This window comes from Engraulis encrasicolus, chromosome 19 (assembly GCF_034702125.1).
Source record: "Engraulis encrasicolus isolate BLACKSEA-1 chromosome 19, IST_EnEncr_1.0, whole genome shotgun sequence".
Lineage (NCBI taxonomy): Eukaryota > Metazoa > Chordata > Actinopteri > Clupeiformes > Engraulidae > Engraulis > Engraulis encrasicolus.
In genome coordinates, this window is record NC_085875.1 from 36,338,740 (window position 1) to 36,354,729 (window position 15,990).

The 15,990-nt window shown below is 45.1% G+C and overlaps 1 protein-coding gene across 1 annotated transcript in view; it reads left to right on the forward strand.

The window, feature by feature from the left end:
* Window positions 1–14,084, forward strand: part of syne1b (spectrin repeat containing, nuclear envelope 1b) — a 204,358-nt gene extending 190,274 nt beyond the window's left edge. Inside the window, exons 147-157 of the mRNA XM_063184266.1 lie at window positions 1–366; window positions 1,812–1,880; window positions 3,816–3,958; window positions 4,788–4,914; window positions 6,038–6,249; window positions 6,748–6,978; window positions 7,597–7,725; window positions 8,273–8,485; window positions 9,082–9,174; window positions 10,119–10,180; window positions 12,998–14,084. The exon at window positions 1–366 is cut by the window's left edge and continues 4 nt beyond it. Of these exons, the coding sequence (XP_063040336.1) occupies window positions 1–366; window positions 1,812–1,880; window positions 3,816–3,958; window positions 4,788–4,914; window positions 6,038–6,249; window positions 6,748–6,978; window positions 7,597–7,725; window positions 8,273–8,485; window positions 9,082–9,174; window positions 10,119–10,180; window positions 12,998–13,259 (1,907 nt within the window). The 3' untranslated portion in view covers window positions 13,260–14,084. The remainder of the gene's footprint in view (window positions 367–1,811; window positions 1,881–3,815; window positions 3,959–4,787; window positions 4,915–6,037; window positions 6,250–6,747; window positions 6,979–7,596; window positions 7,726–8,272; window positions 8,486–9,081; window positions 9,175–10,118; window positions 10,181–12,997) is intronic.
* The last annotated feature ends 1,906 nt before the right edge of the window (window positions 14,085–15,990 follow it).

Sequence of the window (15,990 nt, forward strand, 5' to 3'; positions counted from 1 at the left end):
TGGAGGACCAGGACTCGGTGTGGGAGCGTGAGTTTGAGATGGAGGATGGCAGTGACCTGTGCAGCCTGCCGTGGAGCGAGCGTCTGGCGGGGTGCGACAGCCTGGCGTCCCCCCAACCCTCCTCCAGCCGCTCGGGCGCCTCCCCCTCCCCCTCCCCCGTGGTGCTGCTGCGGGGCGGGGCCGGGGGGGCGGAGCGCTCGGGCCGGGACACGCCCGCCAGCGTGGACTCCATCCCCCTGGAGTGGGACCACGACTACGACCTGAGCCGCGGCCTGGAGAGCGCCGGGCGCACGCTGGACTCCGCCTCCCAGGAGCAGTCGGCTGACGAGGGAGACTTCCTGCAGGCCGGAGCCACGGGCCTCACAGGTGGGAACACGCTAGCCAGGCCGCGCCCCCCTAGTGACGCCACACACTCAGTGTTGCTTCTAGTCCGGCCAGGAGCAATACAGATATCGTTTCTGAGCTCTGGAAAAATCAGGAACTCCTCCCATTTTGTCGGGACGCAAATAACCTGTAACAAACCAAGGGAGGCGGGTCAACCAATGCCGTTTGAGAAATGTTAATTGGAGCTGATTGTACATAGGGCCTTGCCTGGTAACCACCAGATCTAATCACAAGTGTCTTTCAGATCTTAACGATTTTGTAGAACTAAAGGTAATACGGGAGTTCCCTGCAAGCAGCCAACAGCTCACCCAGCAATCAGACACAATTAGACACATTCTTAAGCTTAGTAAACTAGCCCCACCCGCCAGCGGCCAAAATTGTTTTTGCCTGCGAGTGTGTCTAGCCTCAGACAATGCCCCAATGCCCTGAATATGGAAAAAAAACAATCACAATGCATGAGACTTGTTTAGATTTGTTTTGAATCTTTGGATGCAAATAGGACAGGGTTTTCAGGAAGTGATGACAAAGCGTTGGCCAATAGGCACAGACACAGATTGAAAAACAACAGGTTGTTCCCATCAGCAATCTTCCGATGTCTCATTGATCGGGGCCAGACTAAATATTCACATTTAATCTCACATTTAGTCTGGCTTGTCAGGCTACACATATTTACCAGCACATACTGTACATTCACACACTCCTGACGCGGGGGACTTTCTCCAGGCTGGAGTTGCGGGGCTCACAGGTGGCAACACGCTGCTGTCAAGCAGCCGACGCTTTTCCACAGAAAAATGATGTAATGTTAATACTGCAAAACTGTAACTGGAAATTCTCGTCTTACTATCACTATAATTTGAACATACGTATCCTGTATCATCTTGTTAAGTCATGTCCTGATGATGCCACTTTTCCCCCTGGAGCGGCAGTTGACACCTCTGGAGAAAGTGTTAGGTAAAAAGTGAAGCATGAAACAAATTGAGGCACTGCGCGTCATAGATCTTCTGCAAAATAACTAAGGCAAGGGGATATAACATAAAATGTCCATCCAACTTGAGGCCTTTATTATTTCAGTTTATTCCATGCTTCACTTGCTACTGCTGTATGTAATACATGAAACTGAGTTCGTGCACGGGTCCCAACATGCAATACAATACACAGCAAACACAACGCTGCGAGCCTGTGTATTGTTGCTGTATACAATGTATACAGTACAGAATAGCGAACCTGAAGAAGTGCTAGATGAAATGCGTTCTTTGTTCCTTCCAAGAAATGAAAAAAATAACTTTGTAAGTTACAAGAGTTCTTTCTGTGGATGCCTGTGTCTCCACCTATAAATTATACACAGTAAAGACAGTGTTATACAAAGTAACCAGTGATTCCTGAATATTCACTTTTAGTGTGCGATGTACATGTATGTTTCCTTGCAGATGTAGTGATTCCGGAGAGTCCTGAGGAGTATGTTAGTGTTACTGAGCAGATTCTCAAAGCATCCAAGGGTAGGCCACCTGACGAGGCTACGGCTACCGCTACAGCATGCCATGGTGCTGTCTGGCTCACTCTTCACCTGTCCACCAGCAGACACACTGTCCCATATGCCTCCGCTCCGCACATCCCTCTCAAATTGGCACAACTATTGGATTATTCTGTACTGTAGCAGCTAATTCGAGCACTGTACAGCCCTGGTCTCCAAAGAAAGGCCCGCGGACCAAATCCGGCCCGGGCATGGCAAACATTTGGCCCGCCATGAGGTTGGAACAAATGGAAACATACATGTATGCTATCTGTGGCCATACGGTCGGGCGATTTGTTTGGCCCTGGACCTCATTTGTGCTACATAAATTGGCCCTTGGAGAACAGTAATTGGAGATCACTGCTGTACAGTATGTCAACAAAGACAAAGGAGCAGAGAGAGGAGAGTGGTGCGGAGCAGCGTATTGACAATGTCTGTTTTTTAGTTATTATTATTATTATTTATAACTGCTAACTTCCTGACATTTAGTTTTTTTCAGTCACTTGAAATCTGACTTCTGTAATAACTCCAGTTTCTAACAAACCCTCCCCGCCCCGCTTGATCGGTTCTCTTTTTTCCGTTTTCTGATTTGCAGTGCCTGATCTCAGTCTGACTGCAGTGCTCTAAGTCTGATCCTTTAGTCTCATTATTGATTTCATGGTTTTGGTTTCTTAACTCTGATCAGTTTCAGTTCATCTTCTAACTTCCTGAGTCTTGACTAGCTGATTGATTGATTGATTGATTGATTTGGTTTGATTTTCTATTTTAGTTCCTGATTGAACTTCACTGTTCTGAATCTGTTCTGAGTCTCCACTGATCAAGTGTGTTGTGTTTCACTGAGTGGTGTTCAAATGTGACTGTGGGTCTATCTCAAAGTCAAGGATCCTGGCCTTGCTAGGATGTGAAACGCCCAGTGATTGGATACTAAGAGTGGGCGTTTCACATCCTAGCAAGACCAGGATCCTTGACTGTGAGATAGACCCTGTGTGTGCCTCTAAATGTTTGGTGGTGGTTTCTGTATTTACATGTGCCATTGAATAAATTGCTGTGTTTGTTGAATGGTGTTTCATGTAATCATCATGTCAGTTGGGAATTTTAGAAGTAAAACAAAAGAACTTTTTATTCACAGACATATTGCGGCTGATACTAAGGTTCCCAACTTAATGATGACACATGAAAGTTATTTCTCTGTTAGTGTCAGTAGTGTAAACCCATGCAATCTAATGTATACCAGTTGAATTTGTTATCTAATTTAATGTGTTTGACTGACACTTCATAACAGACGTCGTTTTCTAAAGCGATATTGAATAGTTATTTGCATTGCATTGTTAGTAATAGATTACCCATTCACAATAATAGTGTGATTAACTGTCTTTGACCTGTGACTCAGTTGTCAGTTTTCTAATTGTTGTTTACTTGTTTACCTGTTGTACTTGATTGGTCTAACCGCAAGTGCATGATCAGCACCCTAGTGTATTGTTATGGCAATGTGAACTGTACAGCACTAAGTATTTGATTTGAAGATGCAAATGCCTAACACTAGTGTGGTTATGATCATGCATGATCACTTTAAACTGGTCTTTGTGTCCATGTGCGTTCTCTTTGTCTGTCAAGACAGTCGCTATCACTGTGAAAAGGTCTTAAGTGACCCTCTTTCATTTTCTGTTACATTATTTTCTGTTTCTGTGTGTCTGTGTGTCTGTTTGTGTTTGACTGTGTGTGTGTGTTTGTGTTTGTCTGTGCGTGTGTGTGTTTGAGTGTGTGTGTGTGCGCGTTTGTTTGTGTTTGTCTGCGCGTGTGTGTGTGTGTGTGTGTGTGTGTGTGTGTGTGTGTGTGTGTGTGTGTGTGTGTGTGTGTGTGTGTGTGTGTGTGTGTGTGTGTGTGTGTGTGTGTGTGTGTGTGTGTGTGTGTGTGTGTGAAGGCGAGCTGGGCTCCCTGGAGACGCACCTGAGGCAGCTGGACCGAGCTCTGGACTCCAGTCGCTTCCACCTGCAGCAGACCGAGAACATCATCCGCAGCCGCACGCCCACCGGCCCCGAACTGGACACCTCATACATGGGCTACGTGAGTACTCACACCTCATACATGGACCATCTTAGTACCTTATGGCAGCTGGACACCTCATACATGGGCTACGTGAGTACTCACACCTCATACATGGACCATCTTAGTACCTTATGGCAGCTGGACACCTCATACATGGGCTACATGAGTACTGACACCTCATACATGGACCATCTTAGTACCTTATGGCAGCTTGAGACTTCATACACGGACCATGTAAGTACTCACACTTCATACAGTACATGGGCTATGTGAGTACTCTAGTGTTGGCAGCCTGACACAGACGTGCCGCACCGTGTTTCAAACCATCAACATCGCCAACCTTAAAACTGCTGTTCCGAAGGTAGCTTTAGTACCTTGTGACATACAGTATGAGATATGAAACAGCAACTGTTTCAGTTGTTTCAGTGGTTTCAGTTTTCCGAAAATGTTTCACACTGCCACGGACCAGCAAGCGCACACAACGTTTGGCCCGTAGCAGAGCCATAGGTCATAGCAATTTCATGCAATTGACTGGCATTGTCTATCATAGGCTAGACAATGGATCATCACTTATTATGAACATCATTTATGAAAGAGACTGTTTTGACATGAAGGGACGCTTAATTCTGATTGCCCAAATAATACAAATTAACCATATTTTTAGATGTGTCCTAGCATCTCTATAAGAGGGTTTGTCCGTCCGTCTGTCTGTCTGTCGGTCGGTCTGTCTGTCTGAAACATCATTCCTTCCAGTGTCCACAAGGCGGCAGAGAGGCATCTTAGTCCACCTGTCGGACTTGTTATGGCAACATTTTTATTTGGCCTACTGTCTCCATTGTGTTTGCAGATGCGTCTGCTGGGAGAGTGTCGGGGCAGCATGGAGGCTCTGAAGCGCGTTGGAGTGGAGCTGCAGCAGGAGCAGGACAAGACGTCCGGCCTGGGCAGCGCCAGCATCGCCGAGTCACAGACCTCAGGTCAGTACACCGGCACATTCACACTCATTATTAGAAACAGGGCAGTGCCGAGTCACAGACCTCAGGTCAGTACACCGGCACATTCACACTCATTATTAGAAACAGGGCAGTGCCGAGTCACAGACCTCAGGTCAGTACACCGGCACATTCACACTCATTATTAGAAACAGGGCAGTGCCGAGTCACAGACCTCAGGTCAGTACACCGGCACATTCACATTCATTATTAGAAACAGAGCAGTGCCGAGTCACAGACCTCAGGTCAGTACACCGGCACATTGACACTCATAATTAGAAATAGGGCAACACGGCCCTGCCGTGGCCTAACGGTAGGGCACTCGCCCACTATGCAGCTGACCCGGGTTCGATTCCCGGCCCGGGTCCTTTCCGGCCCTTCCCCCGTATCGCTCTCCCAACTCTCTTCCTGTCACCATCTTCACTATACTGTCATAAATAAAATAAAAAAAAAGATTTTTTAAAAATTTAAAAAAAAAAAAAAATAGGGCAGCGCCAGCAGTGCCGAGTCACAGACCTCAGGTCAGTACACCGGCACATTGACACTCATAATTAGAAATAGGGCATTGCCAGCATCGCCGAATGACAGACCTCAGATCAGTGTGCAAGCACAGCACCACACAACAATGGGAACATGATCAAGCAGGCATTAACTCAACTACAGTATGCTGTAGCTTGTCACAAGCAATACATGGCATGATGTTGATGCATTGCTGACTCATAGACCTACAGTCGGTTCACCCGCAGCAGAGTGGCACTGATGTCTAGCAATGATACTTGATAGAGAAGCATTGCAGAACCATAGAATAACAAAAAATACAAAGCTCCTGTTTTTCCCCACTTAGCTGTTTTCACTCCTTCTGTACTGTAATTTAAAACACACTTCATATTGTACACCGCTATATGATTTCATAAAGAGTGTGTCTATGTAACAAGTGTTTTTTTTCTGTATGTGTGTGTAAAAATGTGTGTGTGCGTGTGTGTGTGTGTGTGTGTTTGTTTGTACGTGTCTGTGTGTGTGTGTGTGTGCGTGCGTGCATGCGTGCATGCGTGTGCGTGCGTGCTTGTGTGCATGTGTGTTGTCCACTCCTGTGCTGTGCTGTATGCAGGTGTGATTGAGCGCTGGGAGCTGCTGCAGGCGCAGGCCATCAGTAAGGAGCGGCGCATGCAGCAGCGGCTGCAGCAGTGGCAGCAGTTCAGCTCGGACCTCAGCAGCCTGGTGGCCTGGCTACAGCAGGCAGACGCAGAGCTCACCACACAGAGGCAGGCGGAGAGCAGCACCGACATCAACACCCTGCAGCAACGCATCAAGGTTCTCAAGGTAGGGGAGTGGAGTGGAGTGGAGTGGAGTGTGTGTGCGTGCGTGCGTGCGTGCGTGCGTGCGTGTGTGTGTGAGAGAGAGAGAGAGAGAGAGAGAGAGAGAGAGAGAGAGAGAGAGAGAGAGAATCTAGCAGCACATATATGTTCTCAAGGTACATGTACAGTGTGGGGGGGGGGGGGGGGGGGGTTCTATAAATGCCATTATTTATTACATTACAGGTGAAAAAGGTCTGAACGAGAGAAATGCTGTGAGCAATGGTTAATGTACAGGAACTAAGTTGCATCACATAGAGGCAGGTTGCATGTCATGGCCAAACGGTAGCAATTCAGTGAAGTCATATAAGCAGAGTTGCAGACATTATAAACCTCAGCAGAGATCGCCCCACCCACCTGTACTCGGCTCTCAATTCCACAGGTCCAGACTATGTTTGTGTAATCAGGATGTGACAAGACCAGCCGAGGAGCATTCGTAATGAGCCGTCTATTCTCTATGTCACAGGAGCTACAGAAGGGCATCGACCAGCGGAAGGCCATTGTCCTGTCTGTGAACCTGTGCAGTGCCGAGTTCCTGAAACCATGTGTGGAGGCGGCGACTCCCCAAGAGGTGGCAGAGCAAGGTGCAGAGGAGATCCAGGCTCGCCTCAAGGACATGAATGACCGCTGGGACAGGCTGGGAGAGGGGCTCAGCGCCTGGAGAGATGCCTTACAGGAGGCCCTTATGCAGTGCCAGGTGTGTGGGTATATGTTCAAATTGCCTCGGGTTAAACCTGTTAAATCTGGTTCAAACTGTGGGTGCAGTTCAATCTGGATCATACTGGTTCAAACCGGTACACACTGCTTTAAACCTGTTGAGTTGGTTCAAACAGTTTAACTCTTGTTAAATCCAGTTCAGACTGGTGTAGAGCAGTTAAATCAGGTTCAAACCAGTTCAGACAGCTTCTGTTCAAACTAGTTAAAACCTGCTCAATTTGGTTCAGAGAGGTTCAAACTGGTTCAAACTGATCAAGCCTGTTAAATCCCATGCAAAACGGTTCAGACTGGTTCCGCTCAAACTGGTTCATTCTGTCCATTCTGTTTAGCTAACACATTATCACATTATGTAATTGCACTTTTATGTTGTTTTTTTCACTTCATATTTTTGTTATTTTATGAAGAAAAAAATGCAGATGTTTAACTGTCCTGTGTGTGTGCGTGTGTGCGTGTGGGCCTGTGTGTGTGTGTGTGTGTGTGTGTGTGTGTGTGTGTGTGTGTGTGTGTGCATCTGTGTGTGTGTGCATCTGTGTGTGTGTGTGTGTGCATCTGTGTGTGTGTGCATCTGTGTGTGTGTGCATCTGTGTGTGCGTCAAAGGACTTCCATGAAATGAGCCATGGGCTGCTCCTGTGGCTGGAGAACATTGACCGCAGACGCAACCAGATTGTCCCCATTGACCCCAGCCAGGACAGGGACACGCTACAGGAACATCTCAAAACCCTCTCGGTAAAAAGCCCATTCTCTCTACTCAATGGGCTCGTTCGTGATGAAGCAGTGATGCTTTGGCTAGGCAGCACGAATGTGCACTTCGCCAGTTTGATGCCTTCTGGTTAGAAATTTTGTGAAAATTCTAACCAGAATGCATCAAACTGGCAAAGTGCGCATGCGCGCCGCTGCCTAGCAAAAGCATGACCGCTTCATCACAAACAAACCCAATGTTATATTGTGAACTGAAAAATCACACTGAAGTAGAAGTATGGGTATCCTACTAAAATGCCTTTGGTAATAGTCACCGAGTCAATATACTGTAACTCAAATCTTTGGAATTTGGTATTTCTTTTTTTTTCTTCAACTTTTTTTAAAAATATGACAAGTAATGTACAGCTGAATGTACTCAAGTAATGACAGTAAGCATTGGGAAATGATCCAGGCCATACTCAGTAATGTAGGTATCCCATGTATATCATATTCTACGTGGTGCACCACAGCACCACCACCCCTACCCCACCACCCCCAAATTGAATGTTTTTAATTCGATGCTGTATTCTTCCAGCAAATCCGGCGCGAGCTGCTGGACTCGCAGCTGAAGGTGGCCACCCTGCAGGACATGTCTCTGCAGCTGCTGGTCCATGCGGTGGGTCAGGACTGCCTGGAGGCCAAGGAGAAGGTCCACGTCATCGGCAACCGCCTCAAGCTGCTCCTCAAGGAGGTGTCCCGCCACATTCGGGAGCTGGAGAGGAACCTGGACATCACCAGTAGCCAGCAGGTACTGATGTGACGTCTCCCCTCCCCTCCTCTCACAGTCTGATTCATCAATCAAAGTAGTCTGAGCACATAATCATACTCAGTCACTCAATGTGGTTTAGTCAAGTCGGTTTTATTGTCAATTTCTTTACATGCACTAGTCATACAAAGAATTTGAAATTACGTTTCTTACTTTCCCATGCAGACGTATTGTAGACATACTTAGGGTATGGACATAGACAGTATACAGTAGACATACAGTAGAGACAGTACACATACCGTACATACATTTAAAGTTTAGCAAAATATTAAACTTAACATTTACATTCATTATTCGTTAAAAAATGATGGACATAGTTTGCTCCCACATACAGTACGTCTCCAACATAGTCACAAATCTTTGGAAGTCAGAGGCATGCTCAGTCCCTTTAGAAACATGAAAAAAGTGTTCTTGTGGGTGCTCTTTGGTTCAGTGTCCAAAATTATTTGAAAAAAACAAAAAATTCTTCACCAAGGCATGTCATAATTTTTGTCTACTTTTTGGAGTGCCTTGGTGAAAAACGTTTTTTTTCTTTTCAAATAACAATGGTCACATATATGTTGCATGTTTCCTCACAGGATCTGTCGTCATGGTCGTCAACGGATGATCTGGACACGTCCGGGTCCCAGAGTCCAGTCTCCGGTGCCAGCACACCCAGTCGCCAGCGATCGGTAACGTTCCCTCCACCTTATTGCGTACTTCCCTTGCCTACCTCCTCTCCCTACCTCCTCCCCCTCCCCCAATTCCCCTCCAGAGCAGCAGAGCTACGTAATGCTTTCACCCCAAAAAGAGACCTGTAGGTCAGTCACCTGAAAGAATGAAGACCCCCAGTTTGTTTTCTGTAGTGAAGTCACTCCCAACTCCTGGAATGCCACCAAAAAATCCTGAAGAAAAAAAAAAAAGAAATGTCTGCAACACCCCTCTTGACCAACTCACCAACTAGATGTCAGCCTTTGACCTTTGACCCTTGACCCTCGTTGACCTTGATATTGAGCCCAGCATGTCTCCGCATATCTATTTGCTCCAGAGTTGATTATTCCTGACATTTCCAATTCCCTCTTGCTTCACACCAGGTGAATCAACTCCCATCATCCCACACACACCTCAGTCACCCCTCAGTCCCACTCAGATCGGTTGTATCTGCCCCCAATCACTTCCTTGTCTAACGTCCCCTAGAGCCCCTGCTAGGGAGAGGCCATTGGATACTGGCTTTCCATTTGTGCCAAACACAGTCTGTGATTGTGCCATTTCAAGCATGAAGCACCCTGTTGCCGCCGCTGATATCCCTCGTCACCAATACAAACGCTAGCATGTGTATTGATGTACACTGAGGCGCTAAACATTACACGGCCCCACTAGCATGTAGTTGTATGTGCGTGTTGTGGGTTTGTTTTTCGTTTGTTTGCTTTTTACAAGCCAGTTTCCTGTCCTCTGGTAGAGGTCCCATTATACCCCAGTCTCCCATCTGCCTCTGGTGCTCTCCTGTCATCTCCCTCCAACTTCTCATTGACTTTTTTGGGGTTTTTTCTCTCATCATCGGGTAGCTTTGTCTTTGATTTTGTCTGGACTGAAACATTCTTTCTTTCTTTTACCCCTTCCTGTTCATTGCAAACAGCCCCGGGGTAAAAGTAGCGGGGGCCAGGCCGGACCCCCAGAGAGCGGCCCGCCGCCACACAGGTACCTGTCTCCTGGTTTCTAGAACCCCTAGAAGATCATGGAACCCAGGCCATGTTCTCAGCAGAACACGTTCCACAATTGCTCAAGGGAACTACAGCTCCACAGCTCCAACTCTAACTTCACAGACTTTTTTTAATTTTAAATTAAATTGTCTATCTGTGCTTGCTCTGAAACTGCCCGGGAAAAAATGCACTTAAAAAGACAACAAAATGAGCTTTTCAGAGCAAACATTGAGTAGATGGATTTGATGGAGAGCAACAAAAAAGATATCTGCAAATGAGCATCATGCCAGTGGCTTCTATGATCTTCTATAAATCTAGACAACTACCGTAGGGCTCTAGCCTAGCTCCAGCCGGTCAAACACAGACTCACAGTCCAGCAGGAGCGCTACTCTTCCAGGCCTCTCCTTCCCCCTCTCTCTCTCTCTCTCTCTCTCTCTCTCTCTCTCTCTCTCCTGAGTTCTATTAAGTAGAAGTACTCTTACGGATGTAATTACAACACCAGTAGTATGACATTAAAAAGTTGAAACCATGTAATGTCATATTACGAGTGTTGTAATTACATCCGTAAGAGTACTTCTACTTCTACTTTATACAACTCTCTCTCTCTCTCTCTCTCTCTCTCTCTCTGTCTCTCTCTCGCTCTCTAACCGCTGCACCGGGCTTCAGCATTGCCCGCCCAGTCCTCACTTTCAGCTCATGTGCTTGTATTTCTCAGTGGCTGTCAAGTTCTTGCCGCTCAGCCTTCCCGAACTCTGCAGTCTGCGCACACCTGAGAATGCAAAACTAAAAAAACAACAGCGTCTGCAATGAACAACATGTGATGTGCCGGTCGCATTCACTCTGTTTGTGTGTCACGTCTCTTGTCTTTATTGCTCGTGTGTGGCATCTTCTTCTTCTCTCTCACTGACTTACCTCCACCCACACACACATCGCTCACCCGACCCCTCTTCACCCAACCAGCCAACCTGTATCTATCTGTCTTTCTATCCCCTTGCTCCAGCCATCTGCGCCGTAGGTGCCGGAAAGCAGTGGTGCACTTGCATCCGCACTTTTGGGCTCCCTAAATGAGGCTTTCTCAACTTTTACTGCAGACAAATGAGTGCGGTGCATCAGCAGTAACATTGTTAAGAAATAAAGAATGAAGGAGAAAAAAAGCACCACCACTTTAAAACTCGATCTGGTGCCCTTGATCTGCGCACCTTCAGCCCTGTACCTCTCAACACCTTAAGGGGAGTGTCAAGACTCTCTGCTGACCCCCTCAGAGCAGACTGGACTTCACACAAAACACTTTACAGGATATACAGAACATTTGATTTAAAATGGTTATGTTTGTGTTTAAAAAAAAACCCTTGTGTGTCCGTCTAATTTATGTGTGTCTGTATATCTGTGTGTTACCTCGTTAAGATATGGTGTGGTGTCCAGGGATGTTGACTGGCTGAGCCATCATGATGGTTAACTGTAGTCACAGTATGAGCGGGACTCTCAATTTGGGTGATCGTCTTCCATATGAGAGGACTGGTGCTCCAAATACACTCAGTTTAGGGTAAAGACTGACAGTATCAGTTACTGGGTATAATAAGAGACGTCTGACCTCCTACTTTTTTGGATGGAAGAATGTGTAACAGTCCTATAGTACAGTGCAGAGATGATTGGATAGTGCACTACTTCTGTACATGGATCAGCTATGCTGGTTATGCTGGTTCAGTGGAAGTAAATCCCCTTTGGTGCTTTGGAGTGCAGGTGTCTTTTCACGTTGCCTGCGGTCCTGTTGGAGCAAGCGCTGCAAGCATTTTGTTTTTCTCGCCTTCTGAACTCTAAGCATGAGTCTTGTGCCTGAAGCTGCAGGAGAGCGCCCCCCTTGACTTCTTCCTGCTACTGCAGCCAGCCTTTGCATTTTCTCTTGCAGCTAACAACTGACCGAACAACCAAAAGTGTTGTTGCTTTCTTTATGTGGCCCAGGGAACACTGTTAAACACACTATATGCACAGTGCATTTTGCAGTGTTAGTTTTATCACATAGAGAGTAAAATGTAACACCCATTATGTTAATTCTACTCTCTCAGTTTTAAATCAAAGCTGCAACACTTAAATGTGTGGCTTTGTGCCATCTTAAAAACCAGAACAAGAGGTCTGTGTCGTTCTTAACTTGTGTTAGGTTTCTCTGTAGAGTACAGTTGTTAATGTGATGTGTTTGCTAGAATATCAGAAAAGGCTACATTTCAAACCAGTGAAAATACTTAGTGAGCTGTGTATCCTAAACACATATCTACATAGATTACTGTACATTAATGTGCATTACTATAACTGTATGGCACACTGAACCATGTGAAAGTCGCCAAAAGTATTACTCAAGTCTATCAATAAATTTAAAAAAACCAAAGCCTTGCTGATGTTAATATTTACCGGAATGCCTAAAAGCAAATTAATGGCATGCATTTTCATACTCTAACTAACTTTAACAACGTAACAAGTTCAGTACAAGAGCCTGCGTACTGTAACAGTAAAAAATAAATCTCAACTTCCTATCAGGTTTTGCATTGACAGTTATGCCTCTTTACCACTCACGGTTTTCTGGTAGGCCTACAGCTCGACACAGCGCGACTCGGCCGACATTTTTTGCTTTTCTATTGGACACGACACCGCTGAATCGAAGAGCAAAAAGTGGCGGCCGAGTTGTGCTGTGTCAAGCTGTAGGCCTACCAGAAAACCGGCAGTGGAAAAGAGGCATTTGTGAGTTTCATGTGAATCAAGCCTTGTCCAATTATGTTTTCCTGTGTCGACACCTTCTCCTCCATCCATCCATCCATCCATCCAGGTGTCTCAGCGTCGCTGGATCCGCTTCCTCCCGTTCTGAGGGCATGGGGATGGGGATGGTGTCTTCGTGGCGTAGGGGCTCCATGGCCCAGCGTGTGCTGTGGGCGGCTCTGCCCCTCCAGCTGCTGCTGCTGTTGCTGCTGCTGGCCCTGGCTCTACTGGTGCCCTCCGCCGAGCACCACTACAGCTGCTCCCAGTCAAACAACTTCGCCCGCTCCTTCCACCCCATGCTCAGCTACACCAACGGGCCCCCGCCCATATGAAGCGTGCCGCACATGTACTGTACTGCTGTAACAGGAGTCGGGGGTTACCTACCAAGAGAACACAGAAAAGCATCTGGAAGGAAGGAAGGGGTGGATGGGGAGACTTTTGAAGAAATTCACCAACACAGTCCATAATATGAGTACGTTTTGAGACAGTCCATTATAAGTGTACCTACCGTACACTGCGGAACTGACAGTGCCGACTGATCTAAGCATATCACGACCCATCTATGCTCCCCATCAGTGTTCAGATGAGTTGTAGGGGGTTGTGCAAAGTGCCCACCAATGACTTGTTGTTATTTGGGCCACGTGACTACAATATCAAGTGCTACATATCTTCCAATCTAATGATGTATGTGTGTGATTGAGTGCAGCACTGAATACGGTGTGGGAACTGCTGCATTTGGAGGTACGACTCGGTTGCCATTCATGTCATAAGGCCTATGTTTTTCATGCCCCTTTTTTTAAGTATTGTCAATGAAGTGCAACACACAAAAAACTATATTAAGCCTGTTTGTCAGTCGTAAAATATATAAATTAGTAAAATATTGAGAATTATTCTGCGGATATTTTTTACATGTATTTTTTTGGCATGCTGTTATAATCTTTCATTTTTAAAAATGTGTGACACTTACACTGTCGGAATTTTGTCATTGTGAAATGTTGATTTATTCTCAACTAACTTAATGTCAGACTGAAGAGAACTGAATCATGATTATTATATGAATAACCACAGCTATTGTGGAAGATATATTTATGTATGTACAGTTTGCTAAGGCCTAACAACCTTTGCGTTTTAAATACATAACAATATACATAACATGATTTACGTGCCTTCTGTGTTTTGTTTTAGATTAAAATTACATATTTGATTTTTGGGACATAGCGTTTAGTTGTGGAGTATCCCTCAAGTACAGTAAATCATCAAGTTCAAGTCACACAAACAATACATAGATAATAAAGACATTCTTATTTCCTTGGAGAATTGGAGATAGTTTACTTATTTGAAGTATGACTTGATGCAACTTATTTTTTATTTTTTGTTAAATGGTGGGTTTATTCTTGCCTGGGAAATCCCATGCTGCTTTGCACAATTATTCCATTCTGAAAGACAACATGGATGGAGAGGCAGGTTAGGGAGGTGGACTTGAGTAAGGAAGATGTACATTTATAGGCATACTCAGAAATTGTATAGCTATTGCGTAACAGCCTATATTTTAAATTATCTAAAGGGCAGAAAGAGACGTTTCCAATTGTACCACGCCCTCACCCATACACAAAAGCGATGTCAATACAAATGTCAATTGAAATGTGTGTGCAAAAATTGAAAATATATTATTTTCCCTGAAAAATTAGGGAGGTCCAGACCTCCCTGACCTCATAGCTGGCTACGGCCATGGACTTAAGATCAGAGGGTTGCAGGTTCGAATCCCACCCTTACTTCTCCCTACTTCCATCTCTGGCTGTGCCCTTGAGCAATGCAACTAACCCCTCATTACTCCAGGGACTGTAACCAATACCCTGTAAGTAACAGTCGCTTCGGATAATGGCGTCAGCTAAATGTTTTGTAATGTAATGTAATGGATGCACATTCCAAAAGTGCTAGCCCGGGGTAGGAAGCCAATCTGAGAGAGGGGAGGGGTGGAAAGAGGATGACGCATATTACTCGACAAGTGGAAGCTTACAGCTTTGAATACAACTGACACGATTGGCTATAGGCACCAAATCAATCAATCAATCAATCAATATTATTTATATGGCACTTATCATAACTGTCATTCAATGTGCTAAACTAAAGAGTAAGGAAAGAGAAGAGAGAAGAAAACATACAGAATATTGTACAAGTATTATTATAGATAGTAAACAACTATCACCAAAGGCAGATGAAAATAAAGCAGTTTTTTTAAAACAAGATACTGTTGGGGTGGTTCTAATTTGGACAGGAAGCTGGTTCCAGCACTTGGCAGCATGATGACTAAATGCCATTTCACCCTGTCTGAATTTGACCCTAGACACAACCAGTAGAGGAGACTTGGAGGATATATCTGTAGCATATAAAATATGCATATTTTGAGCCTAAGCCAATTAGTGCCTATAATAAACGATCAGAAGACTTTTAAACTCAATTCTAAATCTCACTGATAGCCAGTGTAATGACGTAAGTACTGGAGAGATAAGTGTCCAACATCACACCAAATGAGCCTGGCGACGCCATCCTATGTACTCCACCCAAAGATTTTGGCAGTTGGTTTTCGCCCAGGCTACCAAATGATAGGCCTACATCCATAACGGCCAATTAACGAAATTCAGAAGAAATTCAATTACTAATTGAAATACATTTCTTCTTACATATTTTTAACACCCTGAGAATGCTTTCTGTATGAAGTATCAGTGCATGCTTATTGTATAGTGTACATATTTAAATATCTTACATTGATCATTTTAAGCAGTCGTGAATGACTTTCTATTAGTAATGATCATTAAGAAATATAACAAAACATTAACCTTATCTTATACAATTAAGTATATGGAACTCACCATATTTTTGGGTTGTTTGCCAACGTTTGGTGTTAAAAACTGCATGAGGGGAAATGTTTGATCTTGGCCCCCATATGGATTCTGGGTACAACTGCCCATGCTGGAGCTGGTACAGCTCTAAAGCTGAGAAGGTCTCAATTAAGACTGTATCTACTTCTAATACAGCATTTGGAAGACTTAACAGGAAAACCAG